This window comes from Porites lutea, chromosome 1 (assembly GCF_958299795.1).
Source record: "Porites lutea chromosome 1, jaPorLute2.1, whole genome shotgun sequence".
Lineage (NCBI taxonomy): Eukaryota > Metazoa > Cnidaria > Anthozoa > Scleractinia > Poritidae > Porites > Porites lutea.
Window position 1 is genome coordinate 42530343 of NC_133201.1, and position 27558 is coordinate 42557900.

Below are 27558 nucleotides of genomic sequence, written 5' to 3' on the forward strand. Positions count from 1 at the left end.
TTTAACAGGTTGAAATACAGTCAGGCAACAACTGCTTTTATTATAAAACATATATCGTAAAAATAGTATATTACTTGTTAACGTCTGTATCTGAATGCAAACATGTTACTTTAATACCGACCTTTCCGCAAGGGTTCTAGACGGCTTGTCAAAAGCACTTAACTACTGCTTGCTTCAAACAAATTTTGAGGATGATGTTCCGTAACATCAACAAATATTGAAATTCACTTTGACCTTGTGCCATTATTTTTTTTTCTTTAACTATACTCTTGTCTTCTAACTTTCACCGTAAACTTTTCTGTAAAAATCTTGAACGTAATTTACATAATGCATTGATTATTAAAAACTCTAATGACCCCCCAATTGGCCAAATAATTGATTTCCCAATAAATTTTTTGAACAACAACTTGGAAAAAAAAACCATGTAATAAGAGGATTTGGGAGTGATATGCTTCTGGTTAGACGGACGCAGATCTATGGATCGGGCGCTTGAAAGTTTAAGGTTGTCTGTCCTCGTTCGGGATCTTGTAATTTGAATATCTTTACTCTTTTACTCTGTCCTATGGAACTGAAAATAAAAAAGTAGTTGGTTAACAGGTAATAATCGTCCCTAAAGCAACAGCCATATGAAACAATCAAAACAGTATTGGCAATTAAGCAGTACCGCTAATTGTCACAAGCACATTCGCATGCGCATAGACTACGAGCAGTCTCCCTTTTTCCTTAGTCGGTCAGGTGAAACGCGCGAGACAAAATGACCACACGCGTGACTGCTGCCCTCTTTTCTCGCGTCAAAAGAGAGACTGCTCGCATTCTACATGTGTATGGTAACACTGCCTCTTTACGTCTGTTTTTTCACGAAGCTGATTTAGTATTTGTCTCTTACATTCCCTGCGAAACAAAGGCAAATGATATCTTCTGAAGCTGTGAGGAGAACGCAAGCAACACAAGACGGCTTTTCCATTTCACCGCTAAGACATTACACCTAAGAGCTATCTTCGACTATAACACGAAATGCATTTCATTTGAATTCTGCTTTCTCCTGCCTGTTACTTAAAAAACATCTCTGTCTGACTATTTCTATATACGGTCTGTCTGCACCTTAGTTATCAATTGTCTACAGACGAACCCCGTTAATACGGACACTGGCGACACTGGGTGACAAGAGTTGTTTTCCTCATCCTAATCCTTCTAATTTTAGGCGGCCGTTGCAAACGCTACTTTTGAAATATAAAGCTGAAAATTAACAGGTTACGTAATTTTAATACGCTCTTTTAGCTCGTGCTAACAAAATTTTTTCAAAAGCGAACTGTTTTCATGTTTACCGAAAGTTGATCATGTGATCAACTAATGCGAAAGGCCTATTGACTGTTGTCAAAAAAAAGTGTTATCCGCTGACCAGTGTCACAGACTGTATCGCGGGCTTACGTGTAAATTCATTGAAGTGACATGTCCTTTATGTTATCCACTGACCAGTTATTGGTTTTTTAACGATCGCGGGCTCAGGTCAGAACTTCTCATTGACAAAGAAACTCGATTGCATCGCTAGGTTCGTTTCGTTTCAGTAAGCACGACCTCGAATGACCTCTTACGAGCGGATGTTGAAAATTACCTCCGGTGTTTTTTATTGTACAGTCGAACCCCTACTAGTGGCCACCTCTCCAGAACGGCAAGTAATTTTTTTGTCCCGGTGGATAATCCACACATTGGCTCTTGTTTAAACCTCTCAACAACAGCCACCTCCCTAAAACGGCAACGACCACAAAAGAGTGTCCCCCACTGTCAAAATAACCTCTCGACAACGGCCAGAAAAATAAGCGACTGATGAAAAAGTCAAGACTGGCCATGAAATGTGATTCGTATGGCGCGTTGATGATTAATCGCGGCAATCCTTCTTCGATTTTTTTATTTATGCTGCTGCGGTAAGCATAAATTGTTTACGCTACTTAGAGCCAATGTTGCGAACTTGCTCGTTTTGTCACGTTAACATTTTGAATCAAAACATTATTCCAATTTATTTGTATATTTTATCTGTATATATTATTTATAATTGGATTACCACCATGGGATACAGTAAGCATGAGCTTAGCATGATCAACATGTTGTACTCCCTAAAATAATTTGGTCATATTTACACCTCTACCTTCCCATAGCGGCCAACTGTCCAGAACGGATACTTTCTTCAGTCCCCAAGGTGGCCGTTGTGGAGAGGTTCGACTGCATTCATTTTCAGAATAGCGCTAAACAGGCCATATCATATATAACTTATTAAGCTCTTCTGTTCCGTCCTTACAGGCAAATCTAACACCTCAGCCTCGGTTAATAAGTAGTATTTAACGATGACATTTCACGCCGGTCACCTACCTCATGTCCTGAGGAGTAAGAAGGATAAATTGCCTTTCTTGTTGTTCTTTGGCCACCTTTAACATCATTTCCATGCTAATTCGCCTGTTTACCATGTCCTACCAAAGACAAAAAAGACATTAAGACATCCTCACACGCTCGGAGGTTTCAGAGTAGTTTTACCTTTTTCATAAAAGAGAGCTCTTTTCTACCACGTCACGTCAAAAATTAGTGCATTTTCCCCTCTTCCTTCCAATTTCCCAAACCCACCAAAAGTTGAAAAAGAAAGTACAGTGGAACCTCGATATAACGACCCTCTATATAACGAAGTCCTCAGTATTACGAACGACTTTGTTTACCCCAGTAATTGTAAAATACATGAAAAAGGACCTCGATATAAGGAAACCTCGTTATAGCGAACAAATTTTGCCAGTCCCTTGGCACTTTGTTATATCGAGGTTCCACTGTAGACAGATTGAGAATCAGGATACGGTGAAAGCCAAATTCAAGTTGAAAATTTGTAACATTAGGAAATGAAAAGTGTTTAAAATTAATTCTTACGGATAAAACTGGCTTAAAACGTTTTACTTTCCTGCAGATATGATAAACAGTTGGCGACAAGTGGGGTCAAAGGGTACAAACTGACAATTTAGTTTACCGTAAAAGTGACTCTTAATCTTTTTAACAATCGCGACAGGGTGTGTTTTACTAACTGACGGAACACTAACAGACATTTATGATTAAAACTGTACAGGTTACGCCGAATGTGACAAATTCGGAAGATGGCTTGATATTAAAAGGCCTGTGTCACGGCTGTCGAGTTCATTTTGCTCATAATGCCACTGACGCGTCTTTATTTGCTATTGAACTTAGTTATGACTCAAGTGACAAAATCAGAGCCTCGTGGCGAACAAACATGTTTGAAAAACTGTTCGGCTAACAAGTTCTCAATTGCAATCCGTTTCAATCTTCTTCAGGTTTTTTTGTTGTTTTTTTGCCTCCTTTTGAATTTGCTGTCTTATTTATACCCTTTTTCATGTTTGAACCAGTTTTTTAAGTTCCACCAAGTTTGGAGTCAGTTCCCACTAAAGGAATTTTGATAAATTTAGTAACACAGTTCCTTTAATGTCCTAATAACCGAATCCAACTCCCTATCGCACTAACCATGAAAACGTCAAATTCGTCAAGACATCTAAAAGGTGATTCCATTGCCTCCCACAAAGCCATAATGAACGATACGGTAGAAAAGGATCGCTCGCCACCAGAAAGCGAGCGCGTATCCTTGGCAACACGTTTGGTGCCACTCTCGACGTTCACCTGGAAAAGTTAACACTTACTAGTTATCACAACATCGGCCAGACGTTTCAAGAAAAGTAACGCGCCCAGACTTGCCAATTTGAAAGATAAATATTACCACGACCAAAAAGTAATCAAGGAGACGAAAAACAAAATCAAGCAAAATGAATATACGCATACTACCCTCGTGCACCTCGCTTGTGTTTGAGAATTTTAATACCGAGTCTAAGAAACGTTCCCTATATCCTTGAGCGATCAGTGGATGGATGAAGTATCTGATCTTTCGCTCTGTTTACGACTTAAACACTTCGCCAATACTCAGTTCTCTAGTAGAGCAAAGGCCAAAGGAGATACAACTTAACTGATACGATCTCTTGTCGCCCTCGATGAACCCAACTATATTGCCTTTCCTTTCATTTTCCCTAGTGTATAAAATTAATCAAATTTTGTGGAAAGACTTCCATTTTCCCGAAAGAGACAAAGGTTACATACTGGACAACACAGAGTTTGCATCTAGCTAGAAACGGGCAACTGCACGATGAATACAAAGATCTACAACAAGGTGGTTTCCCAATTCGAAACCCGAAAAGGGTTTGGTAAAGCTTCAGAGGCCATATGGCAGACAATGCCAACTGCCCCAACAAGCATCTCCATACGATGTGCAAGTAGGTGCTACAACGATGCTGTACCGAAGCAAGGTTTCTATGTACGCGTGTGAAGGTGAAGGGGTTTCGACCACAGCAGCTGAGGTGCGACCAAGCTGAAAGTGGTCTCTAGAAAGGCAAAGGTCTGTCTGTAGTTTAACTGCTTACGAGGGAATGCATAGCTCTTGCGAACAGCTTGGACTCTTGTTTCCTTCTTGCAGGCTGGCAAAAAGTCAAAATCGACATGGCTTGGGGTGCCCGTATGATAACAGGAAAAGAAAACTGTGGCGCGACAGAAAAAGGCCTACAATGAGCCAGAGAATGGATGGCTGAGAATTTGGCCTTTGTCGTTCAGCCGATCTTTGTTGCCGGAGACTTTGAAAGTGGACCTAGAGGAAGTAGTTTTGTCAAAGTTTCGTTGCCACACCAAGAAAGCACCGACGATCCTCACATCTAGCAGGACACCAAGCCAGATTCACCAAAACGCACTACACCCTAGCGATTTTCTGACGCCAACCGAAATTTCGAGTGGGTCTGGCAAACAAAGAAAACCCATAGGTGTCGAGAAACCTTTTACAGCTGGAGGAGGGTCCTGAAAACACCGAAAAACGTGACCCTATCCATTTTGTTGGGGTGCAAATGAAACCTTTCGGATGAGATTTTTTAAGCGAGCAAAGGCTAGCGTGGACACAAGAATTCGGGAAATTCTAGAGGAAAGCAGATACATGCCAAATGCTGCGCATTTGTCTTTCTTGCCAACCCCTTAAAACAGAACTACAAATGGGAATGGAACCACAAAAAACCTTCTATACAACTGATGGTTCTTGGATCGATTGGAATCCCATTGCCCTAGAAAAGACACCCAACACACCTTTTGGAAAGGCTGAAAAAAAATGCTCCAAAAGGTGGATGACCAAAGACTACTCCTCAACGAATATCTCGGAGGCAAAAGAAGGTTCCAAAAGGAGGAATTCGAGAAATGCAAACCCAAGGAATAGAAGAAATCGCAAGATTTGCAAATACGTGGTCTCGCAACTCTTGAGTTTCTTCCATTTCTAGGGTTGTGATGGGCGCATTTCTCGAGTTCTTGGAGCCTTCCATTGCCTTCGAGGTATTCGTCGAGAAGTTGACTTTGGTCTTCCACCTTTTCAACATTCTTTGCACGCTTTCCAAAAGGTTAGGGGTGGGTTTTTATTCCACAGCGATGGGGTTCAATTTGATCCGAAAACCATCGGTTGTATAGAGGGTTTTTTGTGGTCATATTCCGATTTGTAGTTCTATTTTGTCGGTTGACAAGAAAGACAGATCACTCCGCGTTTGAAATATACCTTTACTCTCCACTAGAAGTTTTTGTAAGGTGACTTGTTGCAAAAATACACCTTGTCTTCCCCCCCTTCCCCCCCCCCCCCCCCCCAACCCAACCCATCTAATTCCAAAACAACCATCGAATTTTATCTCGCGGGTTTGTACCCAAGGATTTTCCATTGGGTGTTTGGAAAGTGTCGAAGGTATTGGGCATTGGGCATGAATTGGGTGACCTTCCTGCATTTTTATTTTTGTTTGGCCAGAGCGGTTTCTCCCAGACGCGGCTTGTCCTGCATCTCTTCCCGCTCTCACTTTTAAAAGACTATTTGTTTCTTGTGGTTGCTTTCTATAGAATTCCTCTCTCCACGCGACCCTTTGCTCCCTTTCAAAAATCTCTTTAAGAAGGTTTCATTTGGACGGCAACAAGGCGGATAGGTCACGTTTTTCGGTGATTTCAGGCACCTCGTCCAGATGGAACAGAGGTTTCTCGACACCTTTGGGTTTTCTTTGATGGCCAGACCCACTCGACATTTCGGTTGGATGTAGAATATCGCTAGGGTTTAGTGCGCGTTGGTGAATCTGGTTTCTTGCTCGATGTGCGTATTTTTGGTGCTTTTTTGGTGTAGCAGCAAAGCTTTGACAAAACTTATTCCTCTTGGCTCACTTCTAAAATCTCCGCAATAAAGAAAGGGCAACAAAAAAAGGCCAAAATCCACAGCCACCCATTCTATGGCTCTTTGTGAGCCCTTTTCTATCCAGACACAATTTTCCTTGAGTAGCAATGAAACCTTGGATTTTTCATGTTTTCATAAGGTCACCTTAGCCATGTAAATTTTGTTTTGCGGCCAGTCTGCAAGAAAGAAGAAGCAGCACAAGCTGTTTGGTAGAGTTATCCATTGCCTCATAGGCTGTTTAACTACAGACAGACATTTGCCTTGTGTAGACCAATTCCAGAGGGGTCGCACCTCGCTAAATAAATAAATAAAGACCGTTTATTAACCTCATTGCAGTAAAAGTACACCATATTCTAAAATAGGTCATATAGTTGTTAAATACACCCTCAAAATCGAATCACTAGCTACTCCTACTCTCTTAATAATCCTCAGGGAGTAGAGATGCTTAGAAGCCTTCTTAGAAATGTACTCAAAGTGATGGACCCACCTAAGATCGTCACTTGTAAGTACCACAAGAAGTTTGTAAGTATTGACCCCCTCCACCTTGTTACAACAGATAACAATTGATCTTGAAGAGAAATTATGATTATGCATTTCGGTTGATAGTCTCTCGTCTTCACACGCATACACAGAACACTCGATTCTGGTACAGCTTCGTTCTTACACCTTGGGGTACTCGAATGTCGTATGAAGATGCTTGTTGGGGGAGTTGGCATTGTCTGCCATATGGCCTCTGAAGCTTCCCAAACCTCTCTGGGTTTCGAACTGCGAGACCAATTTGTTGTACCTTTTCGTTTGCATCGTCCAGATGCAAACGTGGTCTCCAATGCTGCATGTGTTGTCCACTACGTAACCTTTGCCTTCTTCGGTAACATGGAAGACTTCCTGTGATCCAAATCCTTTTCCCATCATATGTATTACAAGCGCTTGTCTATCCAGTGTACCCAAAAGTCCTTTGGTGGTCAATGTGTACGGCCTGTAGCCTCAGGATTCCAAACGTCTTTTGAACTGTGGCAAAAACTTCCTGTAGTATATGAATGTCATTTTCAGAAACATCAAGCTTTGCGACGAAGTAGCTGCGTTCGATGGCATCTTGGTAGAGTTCCAGACATTGGTCTTTGCTCTTTCATCTGGCTGCTTTTCTACTTCTTGTATTCTTTCTCTAATCCATCCTCTTCAGCGCAAGCACTTTGTGGACAGTTTTTGGGTCTGGTCTTTTGTTTGTTTGCCGGCTTCCTTTTGCACAATCCGAAATCCTTCCAAAGTCTTTGGGTATGCGGAAATCCAACTGTTTCCTTATTTCTAATATTTTGTCCCTATGCATGAGCCGTATACGTAGATATATCCTCTTTAAAGGGCAAGTAGAGCACCCAAGGGTTACAGGTTGGTTTTCCGTTGTGACCTTGCAGATAGCCCACTCACCAAATGTCCGTTATAAGCTTGCTTTCAAAGGCGTTCTCCAGCAAAATGTGCCTTGCCAATTTTTTTCTCGGTTGGAAGACTCACGCCTGCCTTGCTGTTTATTTATATGTAACTGCTGCCTTCGCACCATTATTTAATATTCTTACAGTTAACTAAAATATGTAAGTTATGAATCAGAATTGAACCAACCTGAAGTGCAAGAGATTCATCGTTATGATTGAATACCATTTTGCCATTGTAACCTCTCTGAGAAAGCATCATTTGGAAAAAGTACTTGGCACGTATAGCAATGTAGTGACGGTAATTGATAAACGCTTTCGCCCTATCTTCCATTACTGCCTTTAAACGCTGCAATTCACAACAAGGGTACGTTATTTACCATCTGACCTGGTGAACGTTAGTTTGGTCTTTAAAATGAGGAAACGTAGGAAGAAATAATTCTTGCCAAAGAAGGGTTATTCAACATTAAGGCAAGAGAAATACTTACCTTGCTATATCGTTTTAAGTTCTTCAATGAATCCATAATGCTATCATACCGCGTCTTAGCTTCGAAGTATTCTCTTGTGATATCTTCATGTTTCCCTTTGCTAGACAGAGACACGCAGCTTTCTTTCAGTTATACACTGGATTAAATGCACACTAACGCCTTTCTCTCTTTGCCTAATTGAGGGTCAGGTTATTTGTGACTCTACTTCTTTACGCTTTGGATCAATTCCTAGCGTGTTACAATTGAAACTAAACTTCTTTGACAGAACTTTTGAATAGTGATATTCCTTCTAAGGTTTTAACAAAACAAAATTTGTTTTCATTGTGAATTTTTTGTTTGGTCACTATAACGAGTTAAAAGATCAAGTGCTTACTATTTCAAAACAGACTTAACGAGTGCAGAGCAGATCATGTAAAGTCAAGAAGACCTGTACGACCATCACACCAAAAAATCACAAGAGCTAATAAGGTTAAACTAACAATGAACTTACTTTTTTTCTTCTGTCTGTATTCGCCTTGTTTTTTGGATTATTTCAGATTCTAAGTTTTTGACAGTTCTCCTGGTATTTACTCGATCACAAAATTGACAGGCCTGCTCGGTCTTTTCCTGCAAAAGGAATAAGGAAATACTTCTTAACCTTATCTTGGAAGCTACTGTAACAGCAAAACTGATTTATGTTTGTAGTGAAGAAGTCACACAAGTCTCACTCGTTTTCCATGGAAAAAATATCAGCGTGTCCAATTTCCTTACATCTAAGTTAAATAAAGGCAGATAAAGATGTATGTTACATAGAGTAGATCCCGCAGAGACTACCATCACCAATCACGTTCTCGTATTTAGCACTGCCTGTTTTCAAATTAGCAGCCAGCCATAGAGATATCCCAATAACTGTTTCCTGAATTAATGCTTCTGAGTGGAGAATATACTGCAATCTCGATGGGATTTACTTTCATAAGTCGTGGACTACATAACAAAACTGAAAAAAAATTCTGGTCAATTTTGTTTCCATGAAACCTTTTTTTTTTTGGAAACAATAGTTTTCCTGAGGGACTAGTCATTAGATGACTTAATTAATTGTCATAGGCGACTCAGGAAACAATCCGAGTACTACCAGTTAAAAAGGAGTATAATTTCAGGCATCCCCTCAACTTTCTACAAAGGCTTTTACGCTACACAGTTGTTCCCTACAAAAAGTAAATCGAGCAGAGGTTGCAGGTTTGATTCGATCCCATGGTTAGGCATAGGCCAATACTCAGGATTAAGAAGAGGAGGTTAAGAAGGTGGGGAAAGAGACACTGCTCTTTCCCTGCCAATGACTAGAATTTTACAAGGCTTGGATGACCTCGCGCAAATGGTGCTCTCTTAGCTGGTAGGAAAGGTAAAATCAGTGTCTTCAATTATTATACCATGCTAAATAGAATGAAAAAATGGTTTTAACATAAGAAAACTCACCTGTACAAGTCTCTTCATATTCTCATGCTCTTTTTCAGCTTTCTTGATCAAATTCTGCAGCTCCCTCAGACGGTTCTCATAGTGCTTTCTGTGGCCCTTTTGTGTTTCAATCTGAACCTCAATTTCATGTTGCTGGCTCTGTGGTCAAAAACGTTATTCTGTAACTTGCCTTAAGAGTGGCATTACAACGCATTTAAGCGATATAAACAAGAGAACAGCAAATAGAAGGGAGAAAAAGTGTAATGTGGAAATATTAAGATGTCAGTAGTCTCGGTTAACCCGTTTCTTAATAGCGGAGCACCACGCGCGCGCGCGTGGGCGGAGCCCCATAGCTAAGGAAATCTACCCATCCCAGGAAATTTGGTAATCACGTGAACGACCGACCGACCGTCCGTCCGCACCACAGGCATACCAATGTTTACTCTCACACTTTCTAGCTACTTTGGGAGCCCAGGAGAAAGCTGATTGCTCATCAATGTTGTCATCAATTGACAGCTGTCAAAACAGGGTATCCGCTGACCACTATCACCTGACCGTATCGCGGGCTCAGGTGTCGACCCATCAAGGTCGAGTATTTTTTGAAGTTTTCCGCTGACAATTTACTCGTTTTCAAATGATCGCAGGCTCACGTTTACTTTTGTTTTAAATTCACAACAAATATGTTGTGTTTATGTCAGTATCGCCCCGCACTATTACGATTTTGATTTCAAACTGACCTCCGACGCAAAAATTCAGCCAGTTTTTTTTTAAATACAGGCGGGGAAGACTTTTTCTTACCATGGTCACGTGTTGATCACGCTCCACGTCCAATTTTTATGCTCTGATTGGTTAAAATTTGACAGGTGAGTTCATGTGTAAAATTTATGCAGCATCTTGAAAGTTGTTTACTTTGACAGCTGAAGCTGACAGAGTTTTGAGTCAACTTGTGACGTTTTTAACTGTCTTTTTCCACTGGATGTACAAAATGAAATACAGCTGCTATCAAGAGTGTTCTCTTATTCATGGCTGGTTTGTTTATTGGGTTTTTTGGGTGAAAAATGCGTCACTTGTCAAAGCGGATAATCCGATTTCGGATGGCATCGTTTTTGTCAGGGGGGGTTGGCAGCGAGGTCTGGAACCGAGTTTACATGATCGCCCCAGTTAAGAAATTTGGCCGAGTGAGACTGAGTACCAATTTTCCTTCAAAACAAATATGGCGGAGAATGCGAACATGGAAAGATGATGAGTTTTTGCTCGGTTTTACGTTTTACGGCGTCCAAACATCAAGAAAAGGTTTTCATGAACTTTTTTCATGAAATTTTTGGACATCAGGAGGCGTGATGTATGAACAGTTCATGAGTGACTTCGCTCATCGTGATTCGGCACCTTGGCAAGTTCAGTTATTTATAAGCTTCGTGAATTTTCGAGCGACCAGCCTCAGGGCAGCCTGCTCCATCTCTTATATATTTTTTCACCTACGGTGGTATTAAGAACTCTCTGCATTATCCTAAACATATGGTACGAGCTCATTATAGTATGAGTCTTGCAACAGCCATATGGGAATGTTCATTAAACCAATTTTGTACTTCGCTGTTCGTAAGTTTGTTTGTACACCGGGAGCCACAACAAATATTTGTGGGCGTAAATACAGAATACAGGGCTAATTTAGTACAAGCCAGGTTAGATGTTCCAATCACTTTGCTTCAAATATACTGGGTCTGTCAGTATAAGCTATTTTTAATATCAAAAGGCTGCAGGGAAGGGCTTACTGAATCTTCAAAACCTTCACTGGAATATCGTTTGAGTGATAATCAATAAATAGCTCCAACAGCAATACCGTATTTAGTAGTTTTATATTAGGTAGTGACTTCGGTTTTAAGTACTTCCTTGAAATTGTTTGTACAAAAATTACCCCATAGTTTTGAATTATACTTGAATCTGAGTGTGGGGACAAGAGGTTAATCCAGTTGCTAATAAGAGTGAGTACATCAGAGAGGGGTATGCTCAGTATACATTGAGAAAATCCCTCAAAGGACTGAAGTACAAGAAACAGAAAAAAGAAAATGTTTTGCAAAGTTTATAAAGAGAATCAGAAGGACCTTGAAAATTGTACAACTTCAATTGTTTGTGTAAGTTATGAATCTGATTTACAAGTAAAATAAACAAGGTAAAATTTTAATTTTTTATCAACCATCAAAAGAAGTTATTGTCAATTGAGCCCAATCCCCTCAGCAGTTCTTTCTACATACTACCCTTGGCTTATTTGGCCTAGATGGGTATGTGCTGCTGAGTTAGGGTGGTGACCATTTCACCCTTTAGAGTTTTGAACAGGGTTTCTGTTTGGGCTGTGAAGGTTGATGAAGAGCAGTCTGTAGTTACATTTTTGGTACCACCAATTTTTCCCCAAGTTTTTCCATCTTTCTAAGTTTAAAAGCTAACTTAATTCTGTATGCTAACTGAAGTGAATCAGGGTTATAAAATCAGGTCTCTTGGCATAAAAAGGGTGGGGGAAATGAACAATGTGTCCTACTACCCATACTCTCTTTCAGTGCAAGCCCAGGGAGGTGATCTCACATTTTAATACCCTTTTACCACTTGTTTTAACAGCAAAGTCAGTGAAGGTCTATGGTCTCTGAAAAATCTTTTTGCCTGCCTCAACACAAGTTTCTAACTGTTATTGTTGACTACAAAATTAATAATATTATCTTAATAATCATTTTACATTTTTTTTCAAGACATCCTTTGGTGTTTTGCATATCCACTAGTACAAGGTAATTTTTAAGTTGAGAGGGTTTTATTTCATTAACTACATTTTTATACAGACACAAACTAACCTGGCAGGTTGATGTCCAAAAGTGTAAAAAATTACACGCAACTGTATGGCAAAAACTGATCATAGTGGCCAAAGAAAAGGCAAAAATAGAAATGTCACCATCTTCCTGACTTTATACATTCCCTTGGAAGCATATTTAGCCAGATGTAGTCCTTGTCAAAACATGCAAACTTGAAGATTTATCTTCTGAACTTAGCTAATCTTTTTTAAACCATAATCTTGTTCCAAGGGGTAGTGTAGTTTTTAAAATTTATAATTTTTCCCTCTTTTTTTGCAACAAAACACACTTGAATTAGGACTCAAACTGAAGGCAGTGTAGTAACTGCTGTCATGAAAAGAGAATTCCAAACACACAAGATAATTACCCTTTCATCTGCCTAAGATTCATTTGTTAGAAACTACGGTAAAGTTTAAATTAAATCGCACGAAGAAAAGAACTTAAGCATATCAACATGTGCAAAATCAAGAGAGAATGATCTCTTGGCAAAATTTATTTAGCTTCCAGTACATAAAGAAATACATTAACTACGAGATTTGACCATGCCACTCAATCATCCAACGCAACTCTGCCAGGATAAGTTCACAATCAAGGATGTAGAACTGAGAATCTCAATCAACATTTCTTGTCGTCTTAAAGGCGTAGTGAAGCCGTAAACAACTCTCAGCTGAACTCTGACAACTCTTCTACTCAACCACATGCCACTCACCGCACTTTTTTTAATACCACGAAGAATTAATTTTGGGCCTTTCGATTGAAAATATAAACTCTTCTACATACGTATTGGAGGGTTGGCCCTTCTTTTACTCTTGCAATTCGTGGGTCGTCTAAACGGAAACAAATCATCAAAAGGTTGGGTATCGAGAAACATGTTCACTGGTCTCGTTCTTACCGTGGTAAACCGGGCCGCATTTAATGACAAACGCAAGCCCGGAAGAAAGGAAAACGTAAGCTCCACATTACCGCGGAACAAAACGAAGAAACCAATGACCAACGGGACCAAAAGCAACTTCACTTCACACTGCCGAATTGCTGCGAAGAAGCTGCTAAGACGAACTTGTTTTCACAACCCGTTCCGCGCATGCTCGCTACAGTTTTCGGATGATTGACAGATTTCTTAACTGGGGCGATCATGGAAAGCCGAAAAGCGGAAAGATCAAAGGCCGTTGCCAGCCCCCGCTGGTTTTTGTTTTTCACCTTGCTGGATGCGTACAAGAACTATAAAGGCTAAATCGATCCTTGCCTTACTTGATAGCTTTCAGGAGCTGCATCTCCAAATATGGTAAACCTGAATAATTATTGTATTTAAATCTAATTTCATGAAGTCCAGCGGCGCAGTTTATGAAGCTAGTTTATGCACGTTTGTATTAAGATTTGACAGAGACACTGATCTGACCTCGTATGAGGTTTGATATTATATAAGCTTAAGCTTACAGAACTTTAAAAAGCCTTTAGTCGATATTAATTCTCCGTAAATAGAAAGAAACTAGGGTATCTAAAAGATAGTAATGCTGCGGGATGCTGCGGCACATTCTGTTGATACTGGCATTAGTTAGGCAGTGAGACTTAAAAACAATGAAAAATGACATTGAATGTCCTATTTACATGTTGGAAAGTACTAGAATAATTACTATCAGTCTATAGAAAGAACTCATGGGAACGTTGTTTAGAAAATGATCAAGTGGTCATCAACTCTGGTTTTCCCACAGTAAATTGTAGCAAATAATAGAAATTCAGATTGTTTATCCATATATTTAATATACGGTGCAAGATATTTTCTCTGGAAACACAATACTTTTCTTGCTGTTTGTTGCACTTTATTAAGTAACAGTTATTTAGCTATATATTTATAGAAAACAACAACACAAAAAACGGGGAAAAAAAAGAAAGTAGGAACAGATAATTCGGTAGGACTCGAACCCGGCACCTTCGACTCGACTCGACGCGACTACACCTAACCACTACACCACAGAGGCTGATTACGTAATGTTTGGGAAGAGTCTTTCATTTTATTCCTTTTTCATGAAACTTCCGCCGGCAAGATGATCGCCAGCCGCATTAATCGAGCTATTAACAGTGAAAAAACAATGTAAAAGCGTATTCCATGGCAATGAATGAATGAAAGAACATAATTATGCTTTTCAAAACGCCGATACACGTCCTGATCTGCAAAGTAGGACACAAAACATATGTTTTGTTATCTCGATTTCCGCTGTTATTTTGAAGCGAATGGTCAAAATCACATCCATTTTCGGCCCATACAGTTTCTTAAGAATAGCATTGCATGACATTTTCTCACTTTCCATCACCTTCTAGCAAGCTGGAATCCCCCCGTGTTGCGGAGTCGAAGAGCAAATGCTCACCTTCTCGTCAGGTTTAACACCTGGACGAGTCAAAAGCTCTTGAATTGAAATCCAATCCCCAAGTTAACCATCGTACTCATCTGAAAGACTCCTGTGTGTCTTAAAATTTTGTCGTGAGTTCATCTTTGAAAACAGCCAACACCGGGAAACCGGCGGCTTAAAACATAAACTTTAAGCTTACTAGTAAAGACTTGAGGATTCTTAGACACACTTAAATACTCATTTGTTTTCGTGAATGAAAATTGTTGTCTCTGTAAATGTTCTATCGAAATATTTTTCTTTATTGATTTTTGGTAGTCTCAAAAGTGTAATTTTCATCGCTTTGCCGTTTGTTTTCAGCCGTTCATAAACATCGCTTGCAGGAGTACTCAAAATGCCAAGCGTATCAAACGCTTTTGAAGATTACACATCGTTATAAAACCGTTAATAAAAAATAGACTCAATAAATTCTTTATCACGTTGAAGCGTAACTCTTTTAAAATTTCTTCGCAAATTTGGCGCTTGTCAAAAGGTAGAACCGGCTGGCCGTATTGGTGATTTTGGAAATTTTTTGAACGGTTTCGCTAATTGAAAGTCCACGCGTGCTTCGATCCTGAACATTGAATGAATGCAATTTGTCTTGAAAAATTGTGAAATACTGCATTTTGTACGAGGTCTGTATGATAAAAACAGCGCCTCATAGTACTCTTTCTCCTCAGATGTGGTGTATAAAAAAAAAAAGATTGGTTTGCACGCACCCAGATTTATTGGCAAGAATTTGTAAACTTGTCGAACGCACAAAATTCGGTCTGATTTGTTTTCCACGCCTTATCTACTGTGATCAAGAGCCATCATTGCTCTTACATGTGACCGAAGACTATTTTTTGGGTGTACATATAAGGCTATATCAACTCGATACAAAATTTGTTTCACTCCAAAATCACTTAGCTTTTCCCTCAAAAGTCGCATGAATGTGCCCTTAAGTTAACTGATTTGTGGAATACAAAATTATTGTTTGATTTAAGTTATAAATTTATCAATGGGAGCTTCGCTTTCAGCTGTGGCTAAATATATATATTACTTATAAAAACTTACATTTCCGTTCTCCACTATACGGATGAGGCAACGAAAAGATACTGATAATATAAGAGACCTTAAGATCGAGGTTTGGTCATTTTACTGCAAACGACAAACTGCGGTTTGCGGTTAACGGTTCCACGTCACCAGTCTGCCCACATTTGGGACTTAAGGTTCGCGGGTGGTAGCTCGCGGATGCCATGTTTGTTTTCATTCATCCACTAACTTATATTTTAGCTGAGAAATTGTCTTCAAAATTACGTTTTTTGTTAAACAAAAGTTGATAATAAATAAGAAAAAGAGTTCTAAAAATTCTTATTTCTTCTCAAATGTGGGATTGTGATGTTTTCGGGAGCCAAACACCTTGCGGCAAATCACGTACCTCTGGAGCGTGGTCTAGCCGTACAAACGTGAACCTCAAACCGCAAACCTGATGGCAAGGCCCTGATCACGTGACTTCTTGACGTTCGCGGTTCGCGGGAAATGCCAAAAACCTCAATCTTAAGGGTCTCTAATATCTTTTGGTTCTCTCAAAGGTTCCGTACTTTTATACAGTATATTTTAAGCAATACGTTAAATATTTCCATCAAATTCTGAAGACTGTATCCGATTAGCAATTGCATGACATGCAGTTGTTTGCACAAACAAATACCTATGCAAACCTTTCCACCACCGACTCCCACCTGAACCCCACACCTTTTCAAAACAAAAAGAAAACGAAAATGAACTGAAAGCAAATCCCAAAGAGGAATTTTTTAAATGAAAACACTCACAAGCGTGGGCGGAGAAAGGTTTTAACACATTAAGCAGAGCAATAGTGTCCGTTGTGAACAGTAATAAAACAGCAAACATGTTATACACAGAGGAGGCAGCTTTGCCAAGTGGTTAGAGCTGGGTTTGCAGAAATTCAGTAACTTTCTCTTAACGGAACACCTCTATAAGACAGACACCTCTCTAAGATGGACAAGGGACGCTTTTGCAACCGTCAAAGGACAATTAGGAAGTGCGTTATGTAGTGAAAAATTCCTCAAAACGGAAATGTAGGTGCTTTGCATGACAGTACATTGCGAAATGTTTCATATTCTGTAGTCTTACTCCATTGCACAATGAGAAAATAATTCCACTTTCAGTTACAATGTTCCAGTTTTAGCTGCCTTGTACAAGTTAAAAAGACGTGTATTCATTGCAAATATTTTCAGCTTTAAAATTACTAGTGTCACGCTGCCTCAAATCTCTGTAAGCCAGACACCTCTCTAAGACAGAGAGTCAGGTCCGGTCTCGAAGGTGACCATCTTAGAGAGATTTGATGGTTGTGTTAATTCTACATGTATTTCTTCATTCCTACCGTTAGCTTTTTACATACCCTAAAGGGATCTGCCTTTTCCAACAGACTCTGGATCTTTTCCTTAAGTTGCTGATCCTTGAGTTGCTGCTTGCTTAATTCATTCTGTGCTTTCTCTAACTCCTCCTCGAATACGACACTCTACGGACATTTATATATAAAACAACTCTCAGCAATTCTATCACAAGTCAAAATTTCAGAACTTTCAAGGTTTCCAAAATCTGTACCTGTTGTTCTAGATCTTCCAGCTGCTGGGTGTAGTGTTCAACTTCTTCCTCCTGAAAGAAACATGCTAAGTCCTTGGCAAACGTTTGAATCAGTGCAGAGAACGATGAGGTGACTATTCATATAAAACGCAGCTTAGGCGAGTAGGCAAAACTGCGTGCACAAAGGGTTGAACGCGACTTCGGGTGATCAATTTACCACATTAATTGAAGTAAATTGATGAATTATCGGTCAGTTAGGTTTTTAGATCAGTGCGCGCCTTCATCATTGATGTCGCGTTGTCTTTGCTAAAGCCTGGTTCTCGTATGCCGCCGATGTATCTGGGACGTAGCCGCCGGTACCGCCAGGGCTACTTCTCGGACGAATGAGAACATGCGGCGCCAGCAACTAGAGCCATCGCAAAGCTTTACCGCCGGCAAACCAACGAAGTTGAACTCGAGTCAACTTCGCAGGCATGCATGTAAATACTGGGGTGACCAATGTTGCCGGCCACTTCTGTTCTCATATCGGAACAGTACCCCAGGCAGTAATGGCGGTCATGTCGCAGGTGCATCGGCGGCATACGAGAACCAGGCTTAAATGTGCCTAAATTTTGCCAACAGTTGGTTTAGTATGTGTCATTTTTTCTACTTGAAAGTAAGTAAATAAATAAATAAAATAAACAATTTGAGTTTCTGTTGAGTTTTGTGTACGCACTCAAAGCAATTAAACGGTGTCAAGTTTAATAAAAGAAAGAAAGTAAGAAAACCAAGCACAATCAATTGGCTCATTAGCGTTTCCTTTTCTTTATTGAAAGACATTGAAGCAGCCATTTTTTTCCATTTTGAAACCTACGACTTGAAGTTTACCATTATGTTTGAACCTACCAATGTTGTGACGTCTGGAAGGTCTTCTTCTTCAAAATTCTCGAGCTCTGTTATTTCCTGCAAGAAATTCCTCAGAAATGTGATAGTATACATGAACGAGTCTCAATCATTGGCCTTACACATTACAACCTAAACTGCCTTTGTGGAACCCACGTCCCTAACACCACTTGTTATGTCAACAGGTTTCACAGTCAATTTGACAACTTTGATCTCTAACTTGCGCAAGGGAAGGAGAATTTTCAAACCATACCCAAATGAGCTTAATTAAGACAAACAGGCCAAATAGTGTGCAGAAAACGGAAAAATGTCCTAATGAGTTTAACTTAGCAAGGGACTTGGAATTTTTCTGTGACAAATTTGTGATATGATGAACAGTTTCATCTACTCAAAACACCTGACCATATTACTCGGTATGGATAACATATATATATGACACAAATACACAGTGACAGAAAACAGATTTTTATACTTACACCAAGACATTTATTCACAGCCTCCTGTTCTCGAAATGCTTTTAATTTTGACTTGTGAAGCTCTTTCTAAAGTGTGGAAATAATTAAAACAAAACAAACCATAAAAGCTCTGACAACAGCCAATTGTTGTGACTTGACAGTGACTTACTTGAGAGGGAAAGGTGAGGCAACCAACAACCTACCGAGTTATCTCTGACTGTTCTGTCAATGTCATTTAGTTCAACCTGACACTGCTGCTGTTGCTGTCTTTTCTGTTCAATCTCTTCCTCAAGGCGCCTGAAAAACCGACAAAGACAATGAATGAAATCACGGTGTTCCAAATGGATTCTACAAACTGCACATTCCTATCTACTCGGTCTCTTCTTCTTCTACGAGTACGAGAATGTCCATCAAAAGATTTGTTGAAATGGAGCATACACATTTCAAAAAACTATTCCCCTAAAAATTTTCCACTTCTTTAATATTTACTGTGACTGTGACCAGACAGTATTTTTCAGAAAATAGTTTAACGAATAGTCAGCTCCCATTGTACCTGATATCTTGCTCAATGTCTTTCTGTAAGTATCTGGCCTGCCTTGACAAAGAGGCATACGATCTGGCTGTCTTTCCTCCAAAGAGCTGGTCTCCATTCCCTGCATAAGCCTAAAGCAACAACAGAAACGTTTAACCTTAATACTTGTTGTTTTCCATGCAGAGCTATGACAGAGGATGCTGAGAGGAAAAAATGCCACTGATGGGTATCAAAAAAGCTGTTGTAGACTAATGTTTGTGTTGTTACAATGAGTTAGTAATCCTTTCATTTCTAGGCAAGTTATCACAGGACAATTTGTCAGTCTATCTTTTAAATCTGTGGATAAAATCCTATGGTGTTACCGTTCCAATAAAACCTCTTCAGCAGTACTTTCACAGGGTACTATTTACTAAGTCTGTAGTTCTAACAGTTGAGTATGTGGGCTAAATCCTGGTGTCCTTCTACAGCAGTTTTTGAATGTTAAACAGGAAGCCTTAGGCCACTAAGAATTCAAGGATAATGGCCTGACTGGCCACTATGTACTGGAGTTAATAGGGACTTTAAGATAGGTCACTACGGTAGGCTGGGACGGTTGGATACGTATACGGGCGGCCTGGGGTCATGACGGTAAGAAGGCGCGAAAATTTTCAATTTAAGATCGGACAACAAAACAGAGGACGGTGAAGTCATGTGAGAAACTCGCTTGTAATTTCTTTCGCAGAGGGCTCAATTACTGAAGAAGAGTTTCTTATTTTATACGAAGAATACCAGTCAAAAGAATAAGGGTACAAATTAAAGCTAGCTAGTTTTCAAAACCAGTCGATGTTTTTATTTGAACTTTCCTTTCGTAAGCCAACACCTTTTCAGTTAAAGAAATCTTTTCTTGATAAAAATGCAGTTTTAAGTTAACAAAAGACGGCTACAATCATCACCGTTAGAGCCAGTTCAAACGTTGAATTTCTCATGTGCCGAAACTAATGGACAAATTACTAAAATTTATTTTCACTTGTTTACATGTTAAGCCTTCCAGACCATTGAACATCGTGAAAATGAATCGAGTTCGACTGATCAGTTCGACGTCGGAATCAACCTTTTACTTATATCATTTGGGTCGACCTAAATAGGTATTAAGTTCGGTACATGAAAAGATCGACGTTTGAACTGGGCTTTACCTTTCTTTTCAGCAATTTTCCTCCGCCATGGCGGACGCCACTAGGAAAAAAAAACAAGCAGTCGCAACGTGGCCGCGAGCTAAGCCTGAACTCTGACATTTTCGCTTTTTTTTTTCATTTCACCGATAGCTAAATCAATGTAAACACAAGCCAACGCATATTTAAACCATTGGCTACTCAGTTTTAGAAGAAAAGTGACAATACGTATGCATGAACTCTTATCGGTTTCACCGTTGTCTTCACGACGAGAAACCCGGCGAAAACATACCGTCCCAGAAGGACGACGGTAAAAGGTCACGCGTGTTTTGCTTGACGTGACATCTATCCAACCGTCCCAAGCGACCGTAGTGACCTATCTTGCAGTCCCTAATAAAGAACTTAAGCAACGAAGACGACGGTGGCGAAAACGTCTCTTAAAAAGTGTCTTCATGCTGCAAAATTCATCGCTCTTATTCCATGACATTCATTTTGTCGAATGTTGGTGAAATTTTCTTCTGGAGTTGAATTCTAAATGACTGTACCCAAGTTTAAAAAAGAATTAGAAAATCGTTGTTTTGTTTTTATGTCCTCCAGAAAGAGTGAAATTAGGCGTCGTGGTCGCGTAAGGACGCTACAGAAATGTATAGAAAAGCGAGAAGTGCGTGCAAAGTTGTTGTTTTGCTAAACTAAACCTATCGATTTATTGCCGTTCTCTGACATCATCATCGTTGCTTAAGCTCCTCACTTTTAAGACATGAACAAAACGGGAAGTCCTGAAAACTTTAAAGGCTCTCTAATTGTACAAATGAAAGCCAAGACTCACCATCCTTGCTCTTGCTGGAGGTTTATGAAACATAACTTCACGGGCTACTTTAGGATCTTCTATAAGCAAAACTGACTCAATACCAGCCTGGGAAAACATATGTAACAATTAATTGATCCATTTGTTGGATCCAACCAGCAACTTAAATTATGAACCCTCTTGGTGAATCAAAATAAGCTGTCGGTCATCTTATCTTTCAATAACTTTTCGCCTTGCCGAGCCTATTTTCATTGTGTGCTGGCAAAATTCCAAAACTCAAAACTAGAAATACATGTCTGCCACTCTTAACTTTCAAAGCGGCTTCTTCTACTTCCAAACCTTACAAAAACACTGCCTGGAGACAATAACAGTTCACACAACAGAAAGAAATTGCAGAACTGTCACAGGAAACAAACATGAAAACTGTGTAAATTACGGAGCTGCAGTAACAGTTGATCATTGGATAATGACCAATTCAAATAGGCCCATGACGACCAAATTTTAACTGAGGTCAGACATGATGTCCAGAGAAAGTTGATACCAAAGACTGAAATTTACCAGAGAGACTTTGTTGAAGTGAACACAAGGCAGAAATCAGCCTAGCTGCAAATCCCAAGTCTACTTTGCAAAAATGTCATTTAACCGAATGACGCATCCTTGATTGAGTCCAAACACATTTTAGTTTTGTTCAACACGTGTCATTTAAAGAAAGAAAAAATTATCTGCAGCTCTATAACTAACTTCCCACTGAAAACACTTAGCAGCCCCTACTCCTCGACTCCAGCCTATACCACATTCATCCAGGGGTTTCCATAAGCACCTACGACTGATGAAATGTGTCAGCTACCTTGCTCACAAAAGTAGCTCCTTTAAGTTTTGAGAGAAGAAGCAAGTTTATTTTATAATTTTGTAAAGAAAAAATATATCATAAGATCTTAAGGAAACATTACGATGTGTTTTCATAGAGGCGCACTTGTTTTAGGTTCTGCTTCAGTTCTGCTTTAGTTCTGTGAACACGTTTCTTTATAGGATTCATGCCGAAGGTGTCCATGTGTAAATGTATGAAATTTAATTACCATCTGTTCACTGCTTGAGTTGATTGTATTGTTGATAAGGGACGGACCTTTAGAATAGTTATGGGGGGGGGGGGGGGGGGGAAGGAGCGGGGAATTTTCGAGCAGCGTTAATTTTTTGTCTTTAATGTTTCCCTTGAATGAATTTTTTTTTTGTCAAGATGATGTGCGCGAATATATTTTTTCACAATGGCCTTTTATACACAAGGTATCCTGTATGTACGTACATTGGTACTGCGCAATTTCATATTTCTTTGCTGAAATTTTACATGTAAACAGCATTACGAACAACAAGTCGCGGCAGGAATGTTTCAGGCTCAAACATGAAAGTTGCCAGTGTTCGTTCATCACTGGCCACAAAATAAGGTATTCTTATGATATAACAAAAAGAGTGTAATCACAATAATAATTATAAAGTCTATTGCGGCGTTCCTAAAGGATACCTAAAATAATTTATGTCCAACCACTATAAGCGATCTGATGCGATATAAACACAGTGAGATAGGAGAAAGCCAGTAGGAGCAGATAGGACATTTGCTGCACATTTTTTAAGTCCCTAGCCTTTATTGTGCCTCTCCCACAGTCCATCATAGTAATGCCAGGTGCCATTGATGGTTACAGCTCCTCTATATTGTATAAGCTTACAAGCCTCAGATATATTTTTTTGCATCAGGTATGATTATTTACAATACCAAAATTCAGCAGGAAGTTTATTCACAGAGCTTGTGTTTTGCACACAGTATTCTTTCCTGCCTGCCTTCCTGAGATTGGTGCAAAATGTGTGGAAGGCCAATGCAGGATTTTTTTTCCTGGTCTACTCTGCACGCATGAATTTTTTTCACTTAATTTTCCCTTGCATGAATTTTTTTTTGTACTTCGCCCGTCCCCCCCATAACTTTTCTAATGGCCTGTCCCTAAATCAAAACTTAAACGAAACCTTCATTTTCCTTAACAAGAAAACAGGCTCTTTTGTACTCTACTTCGTCTCCCAGAACGTTGGAAATCGCGTTTTACTCCTTTGAAACTTCAAACTTTTCTGGGGGAGCATACCCCGAAACCCACCTTGAAAAAGGGAACTAATGAATCATTGTTGATACTGACATTTGGTGACTCTAATAAAACCTGCTGGCTATTTCAATTTTTACTGAAAACCCTCCTCAACCAACACAAAGCTTTTCAGGAGTAGAAGGGAAATTTTCAAGGAGTATTGCAGGGTCGTGGAAATTGAAAAATTCCAATGTTTCTGAGTTTTCAAAGAACAGTATCAACCTTGGAAAAAAAGTTTTGAAAATAAATGAGAACCTTAAGAAAAACACCAGCATACCTGATCAATAAGGCAGTTAGTTACAACAGGACTGTCAATTAACAGCATGTCAAGCACAGTTGGAAACTCACACCTCGGCTTCTGCAAACAAAATATAGGAGAAAATACACTCTTTAATTCTTACCCGCAAATGAGTTGATTTTCTACAAAAGATTAACACAAAATTGTTATGATAAAGAGAGTGGCGCTTACATTGGCAGAGACATCATGAACGTCATTCTGCAGAAAAAATAAAAAGTTCATTATTCCAGGGGTCAAATTACAAAATCGGTATCATGTAAAACTACCACTGGTTTCAGTGTGAAATCGGTCCGCCGGTAGACTGGAACGGGTAGTGCATGAGTAATGTTTGTCATTTTGAATCAAATGTGTATTTTATCAACATGAAGTGTACCCTCAAATAACGAGATATGACAAGACCCAGTCACTATTTAAACACGATATGAAATCCGAGTCAATTCGGTATGAAACTCGCGCAGGTGCGAGTTTTCTCATGTAAACACCCCCTTAGTCAGAAAAACAAGAAAAGTTGCGGCACACACATTAAGTTGACTTAAACTTTGGCTTTTTCTGATTGTTGTTATGCAAACTTAAGCTACAAAATGACAGTCTGGTCATTAAGTCCAAATACATCTGTACAGGTGAGATTTCTTAAGATGAATTTTTCATGTTTGAACTTTGAATGTTGGTCACTCTCTGAGACAAAGGGGTTGCACTGCAGTTTTAACAATAAGTACTAGGGTTTAGGATGTGATGTAATCTCAGTAGACAAACCAGAAATCTGCTGACAACAATGGGAGGTACATTATCTTTCGGGCACACTTGGAAGAACAGCTGCTTCAGTACTTGCTGGTCATGATTGTCATGACAGCAGTAAGCCCAGGCAAGCTTCTTGAGACATGACTCCACAGGTATAGCCCATCTTTGATCTTTGAGAGATATATGAGCCCCTAAAATACCAAACAAAACAAAGACAAAAAAGCAATAGATATGTCTAATGTTAATGAGGACAGTGATGATGATACAAAAAAAATTATAACAAGTAGCAAACATCAAACATGCGTTACAAAGCTATAATGTCATGAGAACATTAGCCCTTTGTACATTATGCTAGAAATTTTAATTTTTTGCAGTTTGATGAGGCAAAATAATATTAATAATAATAATAATAATAATAATAAATAATAAAAGCATTAAATGGAGCAAATGGAGCATCAAGGCAGAGCCTTTCAGTGGCAAAAGAATAGCACAACATAAGGCACAAAAGCCCAGGGAACATGATTGTAACTGCAATTTCCACCAGAAAGAATGTGCCACTTACGTGAATAGGCATATCCAAGATTTGAAAGGTCACAAATTCAAATAAAATTGCAAAGAAAAAATGCACTATATGATATAGGCTACTTGCACTTAGAGGTCATGTGACCAAACAATGAGTTGGAATCCTGCTGATGCCAAAAATTGACAGAGCACATAAAAAATTATCTTATACCAGAAATTTGAGAGGAAAAGCATTTAAGGGAGATATTTTATGGCACTTTGATTTTTCAACAAAGTAGTATGATTTGCATTGGCCGCCATGTTGGAGGGCATACTATTGCCCTCAAACATGGCGGCAAAAACTACTTTTTGCTTACATCTTGTTAAACTTTTGATAGTTACGCTAAGATGTGCTACAAACGTTACCACATCATTTTTTTCAACATTTTCCTTGAAGTTTAGTGACAAATTAGTGTTCAGAAACAGGTAATTCATTATTTTCAAAATCACATTTTGGTCACGTGACCAGCTACGAACTTACTCATTTTAAGAAAATGGTGCAGGTTTGAAAAACCAAATCACTTTTATTTTGTTAAGGATACGACCCACTAATCGTTTTTCGAAAGCAAAATCATATAACTTTCATTTTCGTAAAAACGATGTCACATGACCTCTCAGTGCAAATGGCCTATTGTAATAAATAAAGTCCAATAATCACGGTCAACAAAAAGATACATTTGTCTATTTAATATACACAATTTGGACAAGCCAGCAGGTAGCTAGTGGAAATCTGGGCAGGTCATGCCTTAAATGAATATTCCAGCAAACAAAGTAGAGTAATGCTCATATTGATCCAAAATGCAGGCAGCGTTTTTGTGTTAGTGGCTTCTGGCACAGATTAGTATTTACCAGAAGTAGGTTATTCCCCTCTACAAAGCTGTAAGCAGAACATGAAAGTGATTCCATACCAATGGGTCCCACAGGAGCATGATGAAAGCGCCCTCTCCGTGCTGCTTGCTCAATTCTTTGATGAAGATCAGGCTGCCAGGAGCCAAACAGGGTAAGCCTGTTTTGACGACTTCCTTGCAGATCTCTTAGCTGTCGCTTGAGTGCATCCACTCTGTTTGTGGCATCAGTCAAGTCTGTCCTACAAGTACAGAGTAGAAATAAAAGGGAATGATCCAAGTAAGACAATTTTTGCTAAAGTAATGATTATGTTTTGGTCACAGATCATAACTTCCCAATGACACCAGGATAAGCTCAAGCACTGACAACAACAACATTCTAAAATACCACATGAAGTGAATTTGCCATCTTTCAAATTGCGCCACAATTATTTCTACTTGGTAAATTACCGTATTTATTCGATTAACCTCCCTGGGCACAAATCAAATTTTTGGACCTTGAGAGTGGGCACTTATTTGAGGTGGGCGCTTATTCGAGGCTGGGCGCTTATTAAATTTTCACCATTTGCAGCAAGTGAAGTATGTTTATTTTGCAACAAAACAATAAAATAACGCTAATAACAAAACACAAAGAAGTAACAAAGCAAGGTTTCTGTAAAATACTCTGAAGAAAACTCCATCCTCGAGGAAGTCTCTTATTAGAATTTATTCACTCAAGTGGGTGGGGTGGGGGTGAGCGCTTATTTGAGTTTGATTGGGAGGAGGAGGGGGTGGGCGCTTATGAACTTTTTCTGCCTTTAGGATGGGCGCTTATTCGAGGTGGGCGCTAATTCGAGGTTGGGCGCTTATTCGAAAAAATAAGGTAGTCAAATGAAGGCAAGTTCTTCTAAATTTGGAGGACTGTATACAAGTTCAGAATGAATGTAACTTCTTGCTCTTCCAAATGAGTTTCAGAATTACCTCATAACAGATTGTCAAATGAATGTTTACATGTATTACACCTTCATCAAGGAGACACACATGGGATCCTCAGTACTGTTTCTATTTTCTATTCTCCTAAACTAATATTTTCAGGTTTCTTTCAATTTAATTTTGTATGGTTACAATAAAAACTCAAAAGATTGTGACAAAGCTTCTTACATTAAGGGCTGGTGTCAAAGCCAGCTGATTTCGAGGGACAATAATTATTAGATTGAAGTTAGCATCAAGCAATTTCTATGTAAGAGGTCAGCAAATCAAGGTAGAATATTTGCTAACCTGTTGACAAGTGTCAGGTCTTCTGAAAGCCCTGCATAAACATATTATCACCTCGTCCTTCACAAACTGTTAATGTGGCAATAGGGAGGCCAACAAAGGAGGCATTGAGCAAAAGCGAGTTATTGGAAAAGGTCCAACATGTTGTGAATCTACTTTACCATGAATATATACCTGCCAACCTTTTTACATTTATAGGCGTGAACTTTTTTATCTTAAGAGTGCCAAGATTTTTGGTAGGGGTCTGATAATATCCGAAGATGTCCGAAGACGTTCCGCAGACTTCCGAAGATGTTACGAAGAGTTCCGTCTAACAAAAGAGAATTCTGAGAAACTCGATCATCCACATAGACTTTTCTTTTCTCTCTTTGGTTCTGGTTTGTTTAAATAATTAATATATTTTTCAAAATATGTCAGTTAATGCTGTTATGGCTCAAACTTTTCTACCAGGCGTGACAAATCGGAACACAGGCGTGAGTAGGTGTGAGATCCAAGTTTTCGATCTGCAGGCGTGACAATC

The 27558-nt window shown here is 39.3% G+C and overlaps 1 protein-coding gene across 1 annotated transcript in view; it reads right to left on the minus strand.

The window, feature by feature from the left end:
* The window catches only part of LOC140951574 (structural maintenance of chromosomes protein 6-like), a 41631-nt gene continuing 14073 nt past the window's right edge, over positions 1-27558 (minus strand). The window contains exons 13-30 of the mRNA XM_073400857.1: positions 25848-26026; positions 24394-24569; positions 23812-23838; positions 23620-23700; positions 21244-21330; positions 19291-19400; positions 18941-19034; positions 18759-18824; positions 18286-18342; positions 17422-17472; positions 17216-17335; positions 9624-9761; positions 8662-8777; positions 8172-8271; positions 7874-8032; positions 3508-3660; positions 2365-2462; positions 1-568 (exon numbers count right to left, since the gene is read on the minus strand). Of these exons, the coding sequence (XP_073256958.1) occupies positions 475-568; positions 2365-2462; positions 3508-3660; positions 7874-8032; positions 8172-8271; positions 8662-8777; positions 9624-9761; positions 17216-17335; positions 17422-17472; positions 18286-18342; positions 18759-18824; positions 18941-19034; positions 19291-19400; positions 21244-21330; positions 23620-23700; positions 23812-23838; positions 24394-24569; positions 25848-26026 (1906 nt within the window). The 3' untranslated portion in view covers positions 1-474. The remainder of the gene's footprint in view (positions 569-2364; positions 2463-3507; positions 3661-7873; positions 8033-8171; positions 8272-8661; positions 8778-9623; positions 9762-17215; positions 17336-17421; positions 17473-18285; positions 18343-18758; positions 18825-18940; positions 19035-19290; positions 19401-21243; positions 21331-23619; positions 23701-23811; positions 23839-24393; positions 24570-25847; positions 26027-27558) is intronic.